The sequence below is a fragment of the Spermophilus citellus genome, assembly GCF_964194105.1.
Source record: "Spermophilus citellus genome assembly, chromosome: 8".
Lineage (NCBI taxonomy): Eukaryota > Metazoa > Chordata > Mammalia > Rodentia > Sciuridae > Spermophilus > Spermophilus citellus.
In genome coordinates this window covers 2,232,962-2,251,733 of record NC_138189.1, presented here as the reverse complement: position 1 = coordinate 2,251,733, position 18,772 = coordinate 2,232,962, and the positions used below count along the sequence as shown (strand labels likewise).

General features: G+C 42.1%; 1 protein-coding gene across 17 annotated transcripts in view; it reads right to left on the bottom strand.

Annotated features, from left to right (window-relative positions):
- Positions 1-18,624, bottom strand: part of GRK4 (G protein-coupled receptor kinase 4) — a 73,093-nt gene extending 54,469 nt beyond the window's left edge. For 4 of the 17 annotated variants that reach the window (XM_081303835.1, XM_081303846.1, XM_081303848.1 and 1 more), the window contains exons 1-3: positions 18,028-18,621; positions 7,718-7,813; positions 1,736-1,848 (exon numbers count right to left, since the gene is read on the bottom strand). In XM_081303835.1, coding sequence (XP_081159961.1) covers positions 1,736-1,848; positions 7,718-7,813; positions 18,028-18,073 — 255 coding nt within the window. In that variant the 5' untranslated portion in view covers positions 18,074-18,621. Of the gene's footprint in view, positions 1-1,735; positions 1,849-7,717; positions 7,814-9,635; positions 9,677-18,023 lie in introns of those variants that run through there. The other 13 variants (XM_081303849.1, XM_081303837.1, XM_081303838.1 and 10 more) reach the window with 7 other exon arrangements.
- Between the last annotated feature and the right edge of the window lie 148 nt (positions 18,625-18,772).

Below are 18,772 nucleotides of genomic sequence, written 5' to 3'. Positions count from 1 at the left end.
CAATGTCTTGTAATCAGTCTTTTCAAATCTACCTCCTAATGACTCTGGTTCTCTGGCTGAATCCTAACTTTTATAGATGCCATTAATTCATTCAACAAATACTGAGCAAGGGGTCAAGTGCTGTGGGGCAGGGTGGATAAGATGCAGTCTCTACACCAAAAACCTGTAATCACCTATCACAGGATAGTCAAAGCAGTAAGTGCTGCATGAACAGCACCATCAGGTGCTCTTTCTGAATCTACACAATTGTTACCAGAAATTTTTTTTTAAAAATTAAAAAACAAAATTAAACCTGTTACCTAGTAACTAATGGGTATCATGATAATATCAGAAGATTTAAACCCAAAATAGAATTTTAACTATGCAATTTACCATTTTACTGGAAATAAAAATTGTAGGTCCCTAAATTCTTAAAGTAAGGCAGTTTGGAAAACATAACTCATTACTTGAAAATTTACACTCATTTTCCACTCATTGAACCAAGAAGGCATGGCTCACTGCATCAGAATCTTGCCTTTATTTTTTTAAAAAATTTTTTTAAGTTTTTTTTTTCTTTTAATATTTATTTTTTAGTTCTCGGCGGACACAACATCTTTGTTGGTATGTGGTGCTGAGGATCGAATCCGGGCCACACGCATGCCAGGCGAGCGCGCTACCGCTTGAGCCACATCCCCAGCCCAGAATCCTGCCTTTAAAAAGAAATAACTGACACTTTTCTAAGTTTGTCTTCTTTTCTTTTTTTCTATTTTTAAGTCATCAATGGATCTATCTATCTATCTATCTATCTATCTATCTATCTATCTATCTATCTGTGGTGCTGAGGATGGAACCCAGGGCCTCACACATGCCAGGCAAGTGCTCTACCACTGAGCTACAGCCCCAGCCCCAGTTTTGTCTTCTTTTAACAACAGTGCCAGAAAGGTACAGACTAGGGAAGTTTTGAGGGGTAGGAAGCAAATAAAAAAAGAGCTTCAAATGTTTTTCTGAAAAATGTCATAAATAAATAACTTCAAGAAGTTTTTATAAGGCTATTATGGCGAGAAAGTGAATACAAATGCAATGATATAATACAGCCCTCTGTATATAATAAGTGCTGGATATATATTTGCTGATATAACCAGAACTGGCCAAAGCTGAGAGGAAGGGTCACAACCTTGGTATAAATAACAAAGTAAGAGAGCTTTTCTGCTGAATTGCACCCATTTTCTATTGGTTGGTTACTTCATAGTCTTGAAATTCTAGGCTTGCCAGTGGTCTTCATAAATACTTAGAAACACAAAACTCTTAACCTAGGGAAAAAAATCACAGGTAAAATAAATCTCAAACAGGATACAAGAGAATGGTAGATGCTTCTCAGAGCTTGGTAAACTCCAACTCATCTTTCTTACAATGACATTATCCCTTCCAAATGCGTCTGGACCACAGGTCTACCACAGAGGGCAGGAAGGGCACACTTCAGTTGGCTAAAGAAGCATATGGCCTTCTTTTGCTTGTCAACCTTCCACAAATGAAGGCAGCAAGGGTCAGAAGCACTCAGTGAGCAGGTGCAATTCCCCCGCACTGGGGATGTAATTCCATGAGCATATCATCTCATACAGAAGGGATTTCCGTACTAAGAATATAACTACAACACCCATACAACCAGTCTATCCATGACCTCTGTGTCACTGTCCAGGTCTAGTTTTTAAATTTTCAAACCAGACTGGGCAGTTCAACCCTGAAATGAATCGCTTACCACTGCAACCAAGAATGCAATGCAACTCTTAAGATCTGGTTTTGTATCACAGAATTGCCTGAAGAGAAGTCTTCCTATTGGCTGCTTGTCACAGAGACTGCTATAATCTTTTTCTGGGAGAAGAAAGGGGAAGGGAAACAAGCAAATATAATGGTTATAATTTACTAAATGCTATTCTGCATCTTAATATTTTCACTAGATACAATGAAAGTAGAAACATAGTAGTATTATTTTTGAAATATTATTTTTAACTACTATTCTATTTATTAATTTAGAGTGGGTTATGATGAACATTAAAATACTTAGCACCCAAGATAACTCAAGAACTCAGAAGGATGAGTGAATCCTGACTTGCAGGCCCTGTTCTTCTCCAAAAGGAAACACACAGGGATGGGGATTCCCTAGAGGCCCCCACAGGGAAGGAAGGAGAAGGAAGAGACTCCTCCATTACAGTACCCACCCTATATACTGGAATCAACTGCATGAATGTGAAATATCCCTCAGGAATGTACTGCTAGATTTTTAAAACACTTTTTTAGTTTGTTACCTTTTGTACTTAAAATGTCACAAATATAGCTGGGCACCCTGGAACATGCCTGTAACCACAATGACTTGAGAGGTTGAGGCAGGAGGATCACAAGTTCAAGGCCAGCCTCTGCAACTTAGTGAAACTCTATCTCAAAAGGAAAAATTAAAAGCTCTGAGGATGTAGCTCAGGGGTAAACACCCGGGGTTCAATCTTAGTATTAAAAAAAAGTCACAAATATATATGTTTAATTATCTCTTTAACTGCTCTTGTTTTGTTTTTTTCCTGTAGGAAACACTGTATACCTTACTTCAAATACTGCTATAGTTCTGAGAACAGGGTACTAACGTTTGGTCAATATGTAAAGAAGGATATAAAACAAAATAAAACTTAGGTTCAAAATAGGTTAATTTGTATTTCAGAAAGAAAACCAGTTACTCTCTGAACAGTGGCTCCCAACTTGAAATAAACATGTTTAGGTCTCCTAATGTGACTCTAAAGCTTAAGAATTAACATAAAGTTCACAAAAAGTGAGCAAGTCATTAACAAATCCTTCTGTTAAGCATCACTGACACCATGTAACTCTGGGAAACTGCCGCAATCTGGCTGGGCACAAAATAACCGAGCTGCCACACAGCCTTGTAGGTTCAAAACAGGAACTCCTTTATTCTCCGCACTCTCACAAACGCCACACACACGCAGCCTTCTCCCAGGACACACTACACACCAACCAGAAATCCCTCCTCGGCACTTCCCCAACCAACGGAACTCCCCAGGAATCCCCGTGAGAACTCCAAAGTAGCAGGCCTAGGTGGACAGCAGGGGTCTAATATACAATTGAATACACAGCTTAACATAACCATCATCATCTCAATGGCTTGCTGGTGTCACCTCTCAACCACTAAGTTCTGGCAAAAATGCCATATGTCATCCCGACGATCCTGTTTTGGACAACTGAGTCTGAACATGGAGAATGAAGGCAAGGATATGAGCTCAGGATGGCCAGGATATAGCTGCTTGTTTTCACAAACCTCACAACAGTTTTTCAGAAGTTCTACAACCTACTTCATCCAATTTGGCTACTCTATTTTATTTTAGGGATACTACCTAACTATACTTAAGAAAGCAAGAGAAACAAGCCAGTCAAAAGTTATGTTTTTGAAATATGAAAGTTTTTCATACTTTCCTCCCTCATCCAAAGAATCACAAACACTCCTCATTTCCATCTGAGGATGGTAGACCAGAACATAAGTCTGCCTTCCTTCTCTCCCAGATTCCTAAAAAAATGACCAAATAATAAAACAAAGACAAAACAATGACATAAAGAAAAAAACTCTAACACAGAAAAAGAGTAAGGCACCTCCAGGAGTCAGAATTTTACATATTGCCTGGAAGAGAGAAAGCTGATGGGGTTGGATTAATAAAAGAACCATTAACTTGAACCCAAGGACAAGCTGGACCTCTTTAAGTATGTCCCTCCCTAGCATCAGAGGAGCCTGCTGTCTAGTCCTGAGTGGCTGGCCAAGAGGCTAGGAATCAGGCAGTAGAGATGCTGGGACCCAAGAGGGAGACACAGAACACTGCTGAAGGAACCAGAGGTGTCTTCTAGCAAAGTGGACAATTCTGCTGTGCACTGGGACAGGGGCCTTGTGGGGATGCTGCCCCATTAGCATGCCACAATAGAACCCCACTTGGAGAGAATGTTGGGAAAACAGAACTATGCAACCACCAGAGAGGGCAGTGCTGGCTGTGACATTCACACATGCACCCTTATTACAGACTTGGATAAGCAACTCCAGAGCTCCAATTTTGGAAAAAAGCAGCAGCTAACAAAAACCCTTTTTACCCTATCTGGTTCAAAATTTCATTAATGATTTCACTTTTCCACGTGTTAGATTTCACATGGCATGAAAACAAACAAAACACACACACACAAAAACAAATCACAGAAATATGTCACAAAATTCAATATCTCTCAAGCAGTAGACAGATGCTGCCACCAGAGGCTCCCATTCTGCAGGGTCAAAGGACCTAGCTCCTAGCCTGGTGACCCTCAGAGGCTGCTCTGGGTGCCACAGATGAACAACAGAGAGGGGGGAATTAGTATTTGGAAAGAGGGCACTGGTCCCCAGCAGAAGACAGGCTCACCAGGAGGGGAGAAGTTCTGGCAGACTAGACATAGGAAGCATGTGGGTCCTGAGCCCACAGTGCCACAGAGCTAAAAGACCGATCCTCGGTATTTATTCTTATCCTAAAGAATTAAAGTCAACCGGGGCTGGGGCTGGGGTCAGCGGTAGAGCACTCACCTTGCACATGCAAGGCCCTGGGTTCAATCCTCAGCAACACATAAAAATAAATAAAAAATAAAATGTTTTAAAAAAATAAAGAATATACTCTTAAAAAAAATTTAAAGTCAAAATACTATCATGCTACATGTATACCATGTTAATAGCAGCATAATTCACAATAGCTGAACTATGGAACCTGCCTCAAAATAAGGTATATATACACACAATGGAGTTTTATTCTGCAGTAAAGAAAAGCGAAATTATGCATTGTAATGTCATGGGTAGCTAATAAAAAAAGAAAAAAAGAAAAGCAAAATTATGTAATTTACATGAAAATGGATGAAACTTGAGATCATTATGTTAAGCAAAATAAGCCAAATTCAGAAGGTCAAGGGTCATACATTTTTTCCTCATATGTGAAAGCTAGAGAGGAAAAAGGAAAAGAAAGATGGTAAGGATCTCACAAAAGTCAAAGGGAAATCAGTAGAGTGGAGGAAGGGGCCGGGGTGGGGACAGGGAGGAGGGGGAAGTGCTGGGGAGTATACTGGACAGATTATATTGTTATATTGGGTGCATGTACAAATATGTAACAACAAATACCACCATCATGTATGACTATAATGCACGAATTTTAAAATGTGGAGAAATAAAAAGAAGAGGAAGAGGTGTTTCAACAACTCCTCTTGTCCACATGTGAACCAGCTAACAGGAGACTGGTTCCCAAGTTTATCAACATGCATTCTCTCTCTCTTTCTCTTTCTCTCCCCTCCCCAACCCTCCTGTAGGAAGAACACTAACTCAGAGCACCAAGCTTGCTTATTCTATATGAAGTCTGTTCTACAAATTCAGAACAACCAAAGGATGAAAATTAGAAAACTCTCAGGCATGCTTTCTGCCACACTAAGTCAAACGCTTATAAACTAAGCAATAAAAAAGGCCATAGACCAAGATGTGCCCACAGAGCAGAGCAGAGGCACATCTCGGAGCACACTGCTGCGCTCCTTGAGGGCTGCTTGTACACAGTCACTGTGACTCCTTCACTCACTCAACTTCATGCCCAGTGCTCTAGGGACCAAAAAACAGACTCAGAACCAGTGGCCCAATCTAATGGGTCCTCAATCTCTATGACACACTCACCTACCTGAAACTGTCCCAGCCCCTAGTTGTTTGGACCCCCAGCTCTCCAGACTCTACATGGATCCATCTTATGACTGCGTCTGGCTAGGTCCATCTGACCAGTCTTTCCTCTTTACTGAGCCAAAACAGGATGAAAAGTCCTCTGAAGCTGGTCAAGAGCCCCTTCCCCATTCCCTCTGTTCTCTCCTGAGGAGGATCTTATCTACTTCCAGTCTCACGACTTCTACATGCTCCCTGTACAGATACCACCCAGACTTCTCTGAGCCCTCCACATGAACACAGAGCTTCGGCTGGGCTCCACCCCATGTGCTGTCTCTTGAACACACAGACCTGGAAGCCTTCCTTAAGAACTCCCCTGCATTTACTCCCACACAGAAAGTGACTGGGTTCTACTTACAGTCTCTCACAGTCCCATCTGATCTGATTGTTTCAACTCCATCACCACATACCAAACCACGCTGCCCTCAGCTCCTGCCTGGACAACATCAACAGTCTCTACAGTCTTCCTGTTTCCATGCTGACCCCTCTGCTCCCATTCTCCTACTGAAGCCTGAGAGACTTCCTAAAATGTAAATCTGATTACATCTCTTCTCTGCTAATAACTTGGCAATGTCAACCTTTTGTAACTTCATAAGACTCCCCTTCCCAGGCCTAGAACCCCTACCATTCATTTCCTTCCACTCATTCAGTGCCGCTCTGCGCCTCCATCTTTGTTCCAGGAAGACTGGCCTTCCTCAAGACCCTGGAAATTGCCATACACCTTCCCAGGTTGGGGCCCTTATATTTGTTAACCTTGCTGCCTGGAAAATTCTCTTCCTGTCCCTCTTACCCTGCACTTTATGCTCCTAGCCCAGTGCCTTCCTTAGGAAGCCTTCTCTGATCCTCTCTACCTCACTCCTGATCAGATGAAGTTCCTCTCCCCTGGCTGTCTGTACCTTCCCCCTACAATTTGTAATTATGTTTATTTCTTTTTTCCCACCCTTTTTTTTTTTTTTTTTTTTTGCGGAGTGGGTATTGGGGATTGAGTTCAGGGGCAATGGGACACTGAACCCCCCAGCCCTATTTTATATGCTATTTAGAGACAGGGTCTCACTGAGTTGCTAAGCGCCTCACTGTTGCTGAGGCTGGCTTTGAACTCATGATCCTCTTGCCTCAGCTTCCCAAGCCGCTGGGATTACAGGCACGTGCCATGGCGCTCAGCCAGTAATTATGTTTATTTCTATGATCATTTTTCTATTTTATATCTATATCTGCCAAGAGATTATAAGCTCTGAGGGCAAAGACTGGGTCTGTTTCTCAACTGCTGTATTTATGGTAGCAGACCCTCTTCCTTGGAACATGGTGAAAATATACTAACAAGTTAACTAATGGGACATTTAATGTAAGTTACTTCTTCTGTGTGCTAAAAAACTACCCTGAAGAATTAGAGGCTATCCTCTAATTCCTGGGCTCAAGTGATCCTCCTGCCTCAGCCTCCGGAGTAGCTGGGATTATTGACATGTCCTATTGTGCCAAGTACCATTGATGGTTTTTTGTTTTTGTTTTTTCTAGTACTGGGATTGAACCCAGAGCCTTGTGCATGCTAAGCAAGCACTCTACCACTGAGCCACAAATCGATTCATAAAAATAATCTTGGAATAAAGGTGTCCTTCCAAAGCATAATACAAAACACAGCAGATAATAATAATAAAAAAAAAAAAGATTGGTATGTCTGTGTAAAGAACTAAAATCTCTATATGGAAAAAAATACTATAAGCCAAGCTAGGTAAGGTGGCAAATGCTTGTAACCTAACTACTTGGGAGGTTAAAGCAGAAGGATTACAAATTCAAGGCCAGGCAGGGCAACTTAGGGAGATCCTGTCTCAAAACAAAAAATAAAAAGAGCTGGAGGTGTAGCTCAGAGGTGAAGTGTCCCTGGGTTCAATCTCCAGTACTGGGAAAGGAACTAACTAAATACTTGAAACAAATACAGAACACAGAAAGTGGGAGCACAGCTGGCCCCTCTGACAGTAGGTAGGCTCAAGTACTCACCAATGGAGTCTCTCAGCTCACTGCACTGGCTTACAGGGGGCAGCTTCAGTAACTCCCTCCATTTTTTGCTGCGACCAGTTTTTTTGCCATATCCTCCTAAATTTGGGGGGTGGGGAAGGCATTTTTCTCAGTTTCTTTATTAATATAATATTAAATTTATCAATACAGTGTAATACAAAAAAAGCATTTATAATTGTCAAAAACACTCAAGTACAACAATTTTTGACTCTAACATATGGTTGGATAGTTTGGCACCTAAGATGAATAAAATCTGAGCTTATAACAACTTGTCCTATCTGGAAATCAACTTGACAAAGTACAAAATTTCCATGTAAAGCAACCAATCACTGGCTTTGTCATTTAGAAACCATGTGACTCTGATCTTCTCTAAGTAGCACTGTTGAGCCTCAGTTTCCAAATTTGTGAACTGAATCTAATAATAAGACATTATAAGCAGACAGGGCTGCTTATAAATATTTGCTTCTTTTTATTTTTAAAGAAATTAACCTTTCTTTATTTTACTTGTTTTCTTCTCAGAAGCACATGGATCCTTCTCTAAAATAGACCATATTTTAGGCCACAAAGCAACTCTTAGCAAATACAAAAAAAAAAAAAAAAAATAGAGATAATACCTTACATTCTATCAGATCATAATGAAATAAAATTAGAAATCAATGATAAGGGGCTGGGGTTGTGGCTCAGCAGTAGAACGCTCGCCTCGTGTGTTTGGGGACCTCAGCACATAAAAATAAATAAATAAATAAAAATATTGTGTGCAACTGAAACTAAAAAATAAATATTAAAAAAAGTCATCAATGACAAAATATAGAAGCTACCCTGTAACACTGGACACTAAGTAATATGCTATTGAATGACCAATGGATAAGCAGAAGAAACCAGGGATGAAATTTAAAAAATACTTAAGAGTCTATAAATATATAGACTAAAAACCATAAGTAGAGATAACTGAGAATAGTGATACAACATATCAAAATCTCTGGGACACTATGAAGGCAGTGCTAAGAGGAAAGTTCATGGCATTGAGCTCATTCATTAAAAGAACAGAAAAGCACCAAATAAATATTGTAACTTTGCATATCAAAGCCCCAGAAAAAGAACAAATCAATACCAAAAGCAGTAGAAGACAGGAAATAATTAAAATCAGAGCTGAAATCAATGAACTTGAAACAATGGGAAGGTGCTTGCCTAGCATGTGTGAGGCACTGGTGCTGATCTTCAGTACCACATAAATAAACAAATAAATAAACAAACAAACAAACAAATAAACAAATAAGGTATTGTGTCCATCTACAGCTAACAATTTAAAAAATTGACAAAAGTTGGTTCTTTGAAAAATAAATAAAAATTGATAAACCCCTAACCAAACTAACAAAGAGAAAAAGTAAACTTAAATTACTAAAAATCATGATGAAAAAGGAAATATTACAGCAAACACTACTGAAATACAGACAATAATCAGAAACTATTTTGAAGATTTATACTCTAATAGAAAATCTTGAAGACATCAACAAGTTTCTAGAGACATACTGACCTACCTGAATTGAATCAGAAGGACATAGAAAAGGTCAATTTCAAGCAATGAAATTGAAGACACCAGCAAAAGAATACCAACAAAGAAAAAGCCCAGGACCAGATAGATTCTCATACCGGACCTTCAAAGAAGAACTAACACCAATCCTCTTCAAATTATTCCAAGGAACAGAAAAGCAGGGAACCCTTCCAAACTCATTCTATGAAGTTAGTATCACCCTGATACCAAAACCAGACAAAGACATGGCAAGGAAAGAATTTCAGATCAATATCTGCTGGGTTGCTTGTGACTAAAACCCTCAGGGTCACTCCAGGGGACCTGGGCTAATTGGGCTGTGCGAAATAACCATACAAGAGACAGAAATACCTTTTTCTTTGGGGGTGCTGTGACGGCTCCTCTGATCTTAAGGGCAGAGAGAGAGAGAGAGAGAGAGAGAGAGAGAGAGAGAGAGAGAGAAGAGAGCCCACACGTGCTGACCCAATTTTACTGGGGAGAAGCCATTCAAATGAGGCAAGAGGTCAGTTTCAGGGGGCTGAGTCTAGCTTCCTGAGTCTGCTGTCAGCAGGTTAACTGACACCTAGATAGGCCACACCCAAGGGCACAGTAAGATAAGGGGACACACAAAGGGTGTTTCCATGGAACATTCTATCCCAAACAGGGCAAGGGGTAATATTACAAAGGAACAGGTGAGCATAGCTCTACCCATGGGGCTGTAGGAAGGCATTGAGCAGGCACTGTGCCTGCATTTATTGTGCCACGCACTGTTCTAGGCACCACAGATATTGCAGTAAAACAAGCAAAATTTCTTTCCTTCATGAAGTTTGCATTTTGGAAGGGGAAGATCAATGAACAAAAATATTTATTTAGAGACAGGGTCTCGCTGAGTTATTTAGTGCCTTGCTTTTTACTGAGGCTCGTTTTGAACTCATGATCCTGTCTCAGCCTCCATTATTAAAAACATAAGGGGAACCAACCATTCAGTCTGAGGCAAGCCGTGAGACAGGAAGGGCAATGATCATAGGGGAATGTATTCACAGAAGAAAGCATGATGAGTTATGTCATGTGCAATCCACAGCTGCAAGAAGATAAGGACTAAGGTCTGAGGGCTTGACACCCAGTGCACAATTACTCCTTACTTACCTGTTTGAAGAATAAATGACAGGGGCTGGGGCTGGGGCTCAGTAGTAGAGCACCTGCCTAGCACGTGTAAGGCACTGGGTTCAATCCTCAGCACCACATAAAAATAAATAAATAAAATAAAGGTATTGTGTCAAAAAAAAAAAAAAAAAGAAAGAATAAATGACAAACATCTGCAGTAGTTCACATGCTGAACACCTCTAGACACGGAGCCTCAACACCCACACCTTGAGTAAGCACCCACTATAAGGACCAGGCTTGGTCTAAGGAACAGTGCCACAAAATCAAAGAAAGAAGAATAGGCCCTCCTTGCAGGTTTGGGGCTCTTGTGCTGGTGAACCCTAGCAGTCACTCTGCCCCCCATTAAACTGCCCTTGGTTCCAAAAGTCTCCACTAATATATCACAGCAAAGTCCACTTCTACTCCCCCTGCTGTTCCAAACAGGCCCCAACAGACTGAAGGTGGGCAGGCTGTGCTGTCAAATCACATCAAGACAGACCAAAAAATGAAGAACCGCCAGGCACAATGACGCACACCTGTAATCCCAGCAACCTGGGAGGCTGAAGCAGGAGGATCACAAGTTTGATGCCAACCTCAGAAACTTAGTGAGACCCTGTCTCAAAATAAAAAAATAAAAAGGGCTGGGTTAGCTCAGTGGTTGAGTACCAAAAAAAAAAAAAAAAAGCAGAGGACCCTCAGTTATGGAACTATAGTGCCAAGGGCAATAATGGTTAGCACAGCCACAGACCATTTACAAGGTAGACCATGTACAGATTTTAAAGTATGAGTAGGCACAAGAAGCAAAGTCTACTCAGGCAGAATACTGGGTTGAAAAGTGTCAGATGAAGGTTTTTGTTTTTGTTTTATTTTTTGGTATTGGGGATTTAAATCAGGAGCATTTACCACTGAGCCACAACCCAGCCCTCTTTTACTTTTATTTTGAGAGAGAATCTTACTAAGTTGCTGATGCTTGTTTTGAACTTGCAATCTTCCTATCTCAGTCTCCCAAGCCACTGGGATTACAGGTGTGTATTACCTTGCCGGGCTCAGAGGAAAGTTCTTAAGATCCCAAAAGGCAGGCAGTGAATTGAGGCCACAGCTTTTGAAAGCCCCAGGATTCCCCCATGAGATGCCTCCATATGTTTTTTTTTTTTAATTTTTATTATTTTGAGACAGAATCTTGCCAAATTCCCTGAGCTAACCTTTTTTTTTTTAAGAGAGAGTGAGAGAGAGAGAGAAGAGAGAGAGAGAATTTTTTAAATATTTATTTTCTAGTTTTTGGCGGACACAACATCTTTGTTTGTATGTGGTGCTGAGGATCGAACCCGGGCGGCACACATGCCAGGTGAGCGTGCTACAGCTTGAGCCACATCCTCAGCCCTGCCTCCATATGTTTTAAAGATATTCTTTATAGGCTGCCTGGCCCTCCCAAGAAATGGGAGTCCTAGCCCCCAAGTTAGCCCTCAAAAGCTTATTTTATTTGAAGACAGGGTCTTTATAGAAATAATCAAGTTAAAATGAGGTCATTAGGGTGAACCTAATCCAACTGACTGGTATCCTTTTTTTTTTTTTTTTTTTTTTAAAGAGAGTGAGAGAGGAGGGAGAGGGAGAGAGAGAGAGAATTTTTTAATATTTATTTATTTATTCTAGTTCTCGGCGGACACAACATCTTTGTTGGTATGTGGTGCTGAGGATCGAACCCGGGCCGCACGCATGCCAGGCGAGCGCGCTACCGCTTGAGCCACATCCCCAGCCCTGACTGGTATCCTTAAAAAAATGGGGAAATTTAGCCACAGACATGAATACAGAAAGATCATGTGAAGGTCAGAGTGATGCATCTACAAAACAAAGCCAAAGATTGCGAGCAACCATGAGGAGCTTGAGAAAGGCCTGGAAAAGATTCTCCCTCTTAGCTCACAGAGGGATCCAACCTTACTAACAACTTGGTCTTGCACTTCTAGCTTCCAGAACTATGAGAAAGACAATGATTATCAGTTGTTGGGGCCACCCAGTTTGTTCTCCGTTCTCATCTTCCAGCTTTTTCCTCCTTGCATTTCTGGGCCACTTCTGCTTCAGATCCAGGCATACCTAACATGTCCATTTCTTCATTTGCATTTATCCATTAATTCATCAAATATTTCCTAAGCTCCTACAATGAGCCATAACATTACGCAAATGACCTTGGAGAGGCATGTAAAGGGCTCCAGAAGGTGCTGACAGTTCTGTGACAAATGAAGCAAGCAAAGATGTACATGCAAATACTCCAAGTGGAGCTACTGGCTACACTGTCAGCATAACCAAACATTTTAATACTGATTCAGTAAAAGCAATCAAAACATTATACCTCATTTCCTTTGTTGGCTTCATCCATAGTCCCTTCCTTACCTTTTCCCCACTGCATGCTTCTTGGTGGAAATGTCAGTCCAGGTTCCTGGCTTTCTCCAGCCAAGGATGCAAAGGATGCAGGGAGGGGATGGAAGCCAAACTAGTTGGCTGATGCTGTCTCTTCCAGGGCAATGAATCTCAAAAGGAATGAGGAAAAATGGGGAGAGGAGGAATCTGCTCTGTCTCAATCACAAAGGCAGTTGAGACCTGATTATCAGTAGTTCCCTTTGAAATTACAAATTCCAACACCTGGATACATCCTACCCTCATCCCTGATTCAATTTTTCCCTTGGTGCCCCTCATTAATTCATTGGTTTTATGTCTGTCTCCCTTATACGAATGTGGAATCCATAAAAAGTAACATCTAATGTTCTGAAGCACTGTTGGGTACTTAGGATTGACAATAATAAATTGTATATTTCATAACAGCTAGGAGGAAGAATTTTGTGGTACAGGGGATTGAACCCAGGGCCTTGCATATGCTAGGCAAGTGCACTACCACTGAGCTACATTCTTAGCCCCTCTGCTTTTTAAAAAATAATTTTACTGTGAGACAGGGTCTTGCTAAGTTTCCCAGGCTGGTCTCAAACCTGTGATCCTCCTGCTTCAGCTTCCCAAGTAACTGGATTATAGGCATGTACGACTATGCCCAACCTAGGAGAAAGGATTTTCAATGTTCCCAAAACAAACAAAGGATAAATGAGCTAAATAGAGTAGCCAACTACCCTAATCTGATCACTGCATTTGTATGTGTGTACTGAAATATCACATTGCACTTCTTAAGTATGTAAAATTATTATGTGTCCATTAAAACAAACTAGCAAATAAAGAGTGTGGTCTCCATAAGGGCAAAAATTTCTGACCATGTTGTTTACTGCTATAAGCACAGGATCTAGAACACCCCTACCACACAAAAAGTACTCAAAAATATCTGCTAAAAGTAAATCAATGAATAGATCCTGATTTCTGTCCTTTTCCAGCCTGGTTATAAGGTTCTTGCTTTGATTCTCTGAGCCACCCTATATCCTTTCCATCGATTTTTATTTGCTTAAGTTAGATCTTTGTAACCAAAATATTTAAGGGAGGAAGGCTCCTCAAGATAATAGATATGATCTAAGTTTCTGCTGTTAAATAAATTATAGTAGCACAATGTGCAGTCAGAATAGAATTATTACATATAAAACCAAAACCCACCTCAAATGTACTTGTCATAAATTCCTCTTTGCATTTATGCTGCAATTTCTCCAAGAGATAAAATGGGGTTAAGGTCCCTCAGAACTATGATGTGAAACAATTTAATTTTATTTAAAATAATTAAAGATCATAAGTTGTTTAACAAATGTGTTATATGGTTAAAAAAAAGTCCTAAAGTTTTCAAAAAGTAATTATTTTGTGTTTATTTTGTTAATGAGATGATAATTTCAAACTTCCTTAAAGCATGCCTAGCTTTTCTCTCTCCCATTGTGACCAACAATGTTTTCAAGGCACAGGCTCTATCAGCATTTCTCAAAGAAGGAAACAGTTCTAAACAATCTTTTATTGTTTAAAAACATAACATCTTTGTCTGGGATGCTACTATAAAATGTCATAAAACAGAGCAATTTAAACAACAGAAATTTGTTTCTCACAGTTGTGAATGTTGGAAAATCTAAAGAACAAAACAGATTTAGTGTAACTAGAGGCACTTTTTCATTTATAGGCAGTGCCTTCTCACTGTGCTTTTTACATACAGAAGCAACAAGGGGTGTCTCCTGGGTCTCTTTTATAAAGGCACCAATTGCATCACTAGGGCCTTCTTCCCTCCTGACCTATCTCCCCAAACTTTCACCCTATAATACCAACACCTTGGGAGTTAAATTTCAACGTATGAATTTGAAGTCAAAGGCCATAAACATTCAGGCCACAGCAGAGACAAGAGATAAAGAAAGAGAAAGGGAGAGAGAAATTCACAACATTTTAAATAACTCCAGGAATATCTACTATTAAGCCAAAAATATTATACTTCCCAAGGTCAACATACAAATGTTATGCTATGTCCACTCATTTCAAAAGTTAATTCTCTAATACATGAGCTAAAGAAAGAAACAAAGAGTTACTTAGGAACAGACATGTGTCCAAGAAGGCACTCCCTAGCACTTTCTGGGAGATGGTCAAACCCAAAAAACAAATACAATTACCAATGTGGGAAAACTGCCATAAATGAACCAATATCCAGAATAAGTCCATATATTTCTGATATTCATATTCAACTTCTTTAAAACATTAATCAAACTGTATATAATGACTCTTTCCAAATAGGAATAAATATTCTTACTCACTGAAGGAATTATAGCACCATGTAGTTTTATGGTGCTATGATTTTTATATATAAATTAAAACTTATTTATAAAAAGTAAGTTTTATATATAAATTAAATTTTATAAGTTTTATATATAAATTAAAACTTTCATTTTTTAAATACCACTATTGTCGTGGAAGGAAGTGTTTTACATATATATATATATATATATATATGTGCGCGTGTGTGTGTGTGTGTGTGTATATATATATATATGTTTTAAGTTATCAATGGACCTGTGTGTGTATATATATATATATATGTTTTAAGTTATCAATGGACCTTTAATTTATTGATATGTGGTGCTAAGAATTGAACCCAGTGCCTCACATTTGCCAGGCAAGCAGCAAGGGGTGCCACTGAGCCCCAGCCCCAGCCCATGGAAGTGTTGATTTTGTTATTTGGCATTTGTAGAATATTTATATCTACCTCATCATGAAACCTCTGCAGCATTATGACAAAGCCTGCTTGGTACAATATTCTCTTTCTTGGTGCCTTTATAAAGAAACTGTGGTTTATATACACATTATACCCAGATAGGAAGGCAGAGGGGAAAAAACACAGGTCAGACTTAAAAACAGTTGGACCTCATTTCCAATGAGGATTATCCCCACTTCCATGAGCAATCTGGAGTTCAGAATGAGAGACAAGAGGCACAGTCGGTTGCCCCTGAAGGAGGTGGAGAGAGTGCACACTGCTCTGCGGATTCCCTAACTGCCTTAACAGAAAACCAAGCCCTGGTTTGCTTCCCGCCTAGCCTCAGTTCTTCTATATAAAATTTTGCTAGCAAAAGAAACAATGAGGTAAAGAGAGAGCCTATGTTTTGGGAGCAAATTTTTGCCACATGCACACCAGATACAGTACTAATCTCCAGGGTATATAAAGAACTCAAAAAACTTAACACCAAAAAAGCCAACAACCCAATCAATAAATGGGCTAAGGAGCTGAACAGACACTTCTCAGAAGAAGAAACATAATCAATCAACAAACATAGGAAAAAATGTTTAACATCTCTAGCAATTAGAGAAATGCAAATCAAAACTAAGATTTCATCTCACTCCAGTTAAAATGTCAGTAATCAAGAATACAAACAGCAATAAGTGTTGGCAAGGATGTGGAGGAAAAGGCACACTCATACTTTGCTGGTGGGACTGCAAACTGGTGCAGCCAATCTGGAAAGCACTACGGAGATTCCTTGAGAAACTTGGAATGGAACCACCATAAGACCCAGCTATCCCTGGGTCTCCTCAGTTTATACACAAAGGACTTAAAATCAGCATAAAATCAGTGATGCAGCCACATCAATGTTTATAGCAGCTCAATTCACAATAGCTCAACTATGGAAGCAACCTAGATGCCCTTCAATAGATAAATGGATAAAGAAACTGTGGTATATATACACAATGGAATATTACTCAGAATTAAAAAAGAATAAAATTATGGCATTTACAGGTAAATGGATGGAGTTGGAGAATATCATGCTAATGAAGTAAGCCAATCCCTCAAAACCAAAGGCTGAATGTTCTCTCTGATAAGTGGATGCTGATCCATAATGGGGGGGGGCACACATGGGAAAAATGGAGAAACTTTGATTAGGCAAAGGAGAGGGAGTGGAGGTGGCTTGGAAGCAGGAAAGATGGTGGAATGAGATGGACATCATTACCTAGGTACATGTATGACTGCGTCAGGACATCATATACAACCAGAGAAATGAAAAGTTGAGCTGCAATTGTGTACAATGAACCAAAAATGCATTCTGCTGTCACATATACCTAATTAAAATAATAAGTGAAGGAAATATGGATGGAAAATTAAAACACAAAAAAAAAATTTGACAGCACACAAAGTACTGAGGGTGAAGTCTCTGTTTTCTGGACACAATTAGTGCCCTGCATTGCTGAGCTACATTCCCAGGCTCTTTGTAACTAAGGAGAAATCTATACAACCCTCTAGCTTCATTTGCTTGTAGCTGATTTTTATTGGAGGTCACCCAGCTAAGTTGTAATCATTAGTATCCCAGTAGCTTTGCTATGGATGACACCTCTGAGCCAAGTTGCCTACCAAGCCAAATATTGTCCTGTTCCCCTATTGAGAAGATGCCTTCTGTATCTAAACGATTAACTGCAAAGCTAGCTATTCCTGAGAAAACAAACTTAAAAAGCATAAATCATAAGACGTTCTAACCGGTAGCTTTTCTTTAGATTCACAGAACCCAGGGTATCGGGTGACCTTCAGATAACTGCAGCCAGGGCACCAGAAGAGCACATCAACGAACCTTATAGCTACCCTGGTGCTGCCCATCTGATATACTTGCTCTGAAGTCCCTATATAAGCCCTGCGCCTCTAACCCTTAAGACGGCTTTTTTTTTTTTTTTTTTTTTTTTAGAACAAAGCATTTTTTCCTCACTCTGCCACTCGAGTTATTGGCTCCGTGGGCAGCAGTGAAACCGAACTTTCCGCGGCTGCACCTTCGTTGCCCTCTGGCCGCAGGTCTTTCCAAGCCCTAACTCGGGTTTCCCACCCCGGCACCACTGCTGTTCAGGAAGGCCCGCACGGCGACCCGGACCGGCTTCCACTGTGCTGGCGGCGCAGTGCCTGTCAATCAAGCCCTCCCCTCCTACTCGGCTTCTACCGTGAGGGCGGCGCAGTGCCTGTCAATCAAGCCTTCCCCTCGGACCCGGCTTCCACCGTGCGGGCGGCGCGGTGCCTGCCAATCAAGCCCTCCCCTGAGCCGCACTCCGCACGACCTGGAGTCGCTGGGGGAGCTGAGAGAGGGGAAGCAGTTCTGCTCCGCCTCAGTCTCCAACGCGACACTCGGCTCACCCCTCACCGCCTCCCAGGCCCCGAGGACCGCTCCGCGCGGGAGAAGCCCGGGTCGCGCACGCCCGCCACACCCACCTTGGCGCGCCTTCAGCAGCAGCGTGTTGGCCACGATGTTCTCCATGGGCAGGGCCCGAGGCGGCCGCCGTCGGCGTCTGCGGTCTCGGGGAGGCAGGGAGCGCTTGCGGGCCAGAGTCGCGGGGGCCGCTGCCGTGGGCTCCGCGCATCCCTCGCCCGGCGCCGCCTGCTCGTCCGGCCGGAGACAGGACCTCCGGGAGCCGCCCCGCCGCGGCCGCCGCCGCCGGCGTCGCCACCTCCGCCACCACGGGCGCCGGCGCCGCCGTCGGCGCGAACGTCGGCCCACGGGGGCCTCGTCGAGGGCTCCAGCGCGGGAGTGGCCGGGGGGCGAGGTGCGGGCAGCACGGCGGCCGCGGGACTCCTCGGTCACGGCCGCTGCGGCGTCGCTCGGGCTCCGGTCCGCCTTGTCGCCGCCGCCCAGCGCGCGCGACCCTCTCCTCGGCGCCCGATGCCCGGGCAGCCCCGAGACTGCGCCGCACCACACTTCACGGGGCCCACTGAAAGGGGGGCCGCCCCCGGCGGCGACGGCTGTCGCCGCCGCCGCCGCCGCCCTCTCCTGCCTCAGCGGCCGGCTCCCCACTAACGACTTCCCAGAAGAGGGCGCCCGAGGAGGCCGCGGCGCCTCGAGGGCACTACGACTCCCAGAAGGCCCCGCGTAGAGCCTGCGGGAGCGTAGCCTGCCGGGAGTTGTAGTCGCTCAGCCAATAGGCACGTAGGCTGAGCGGGAGACCGTCGGCGTCCTCCT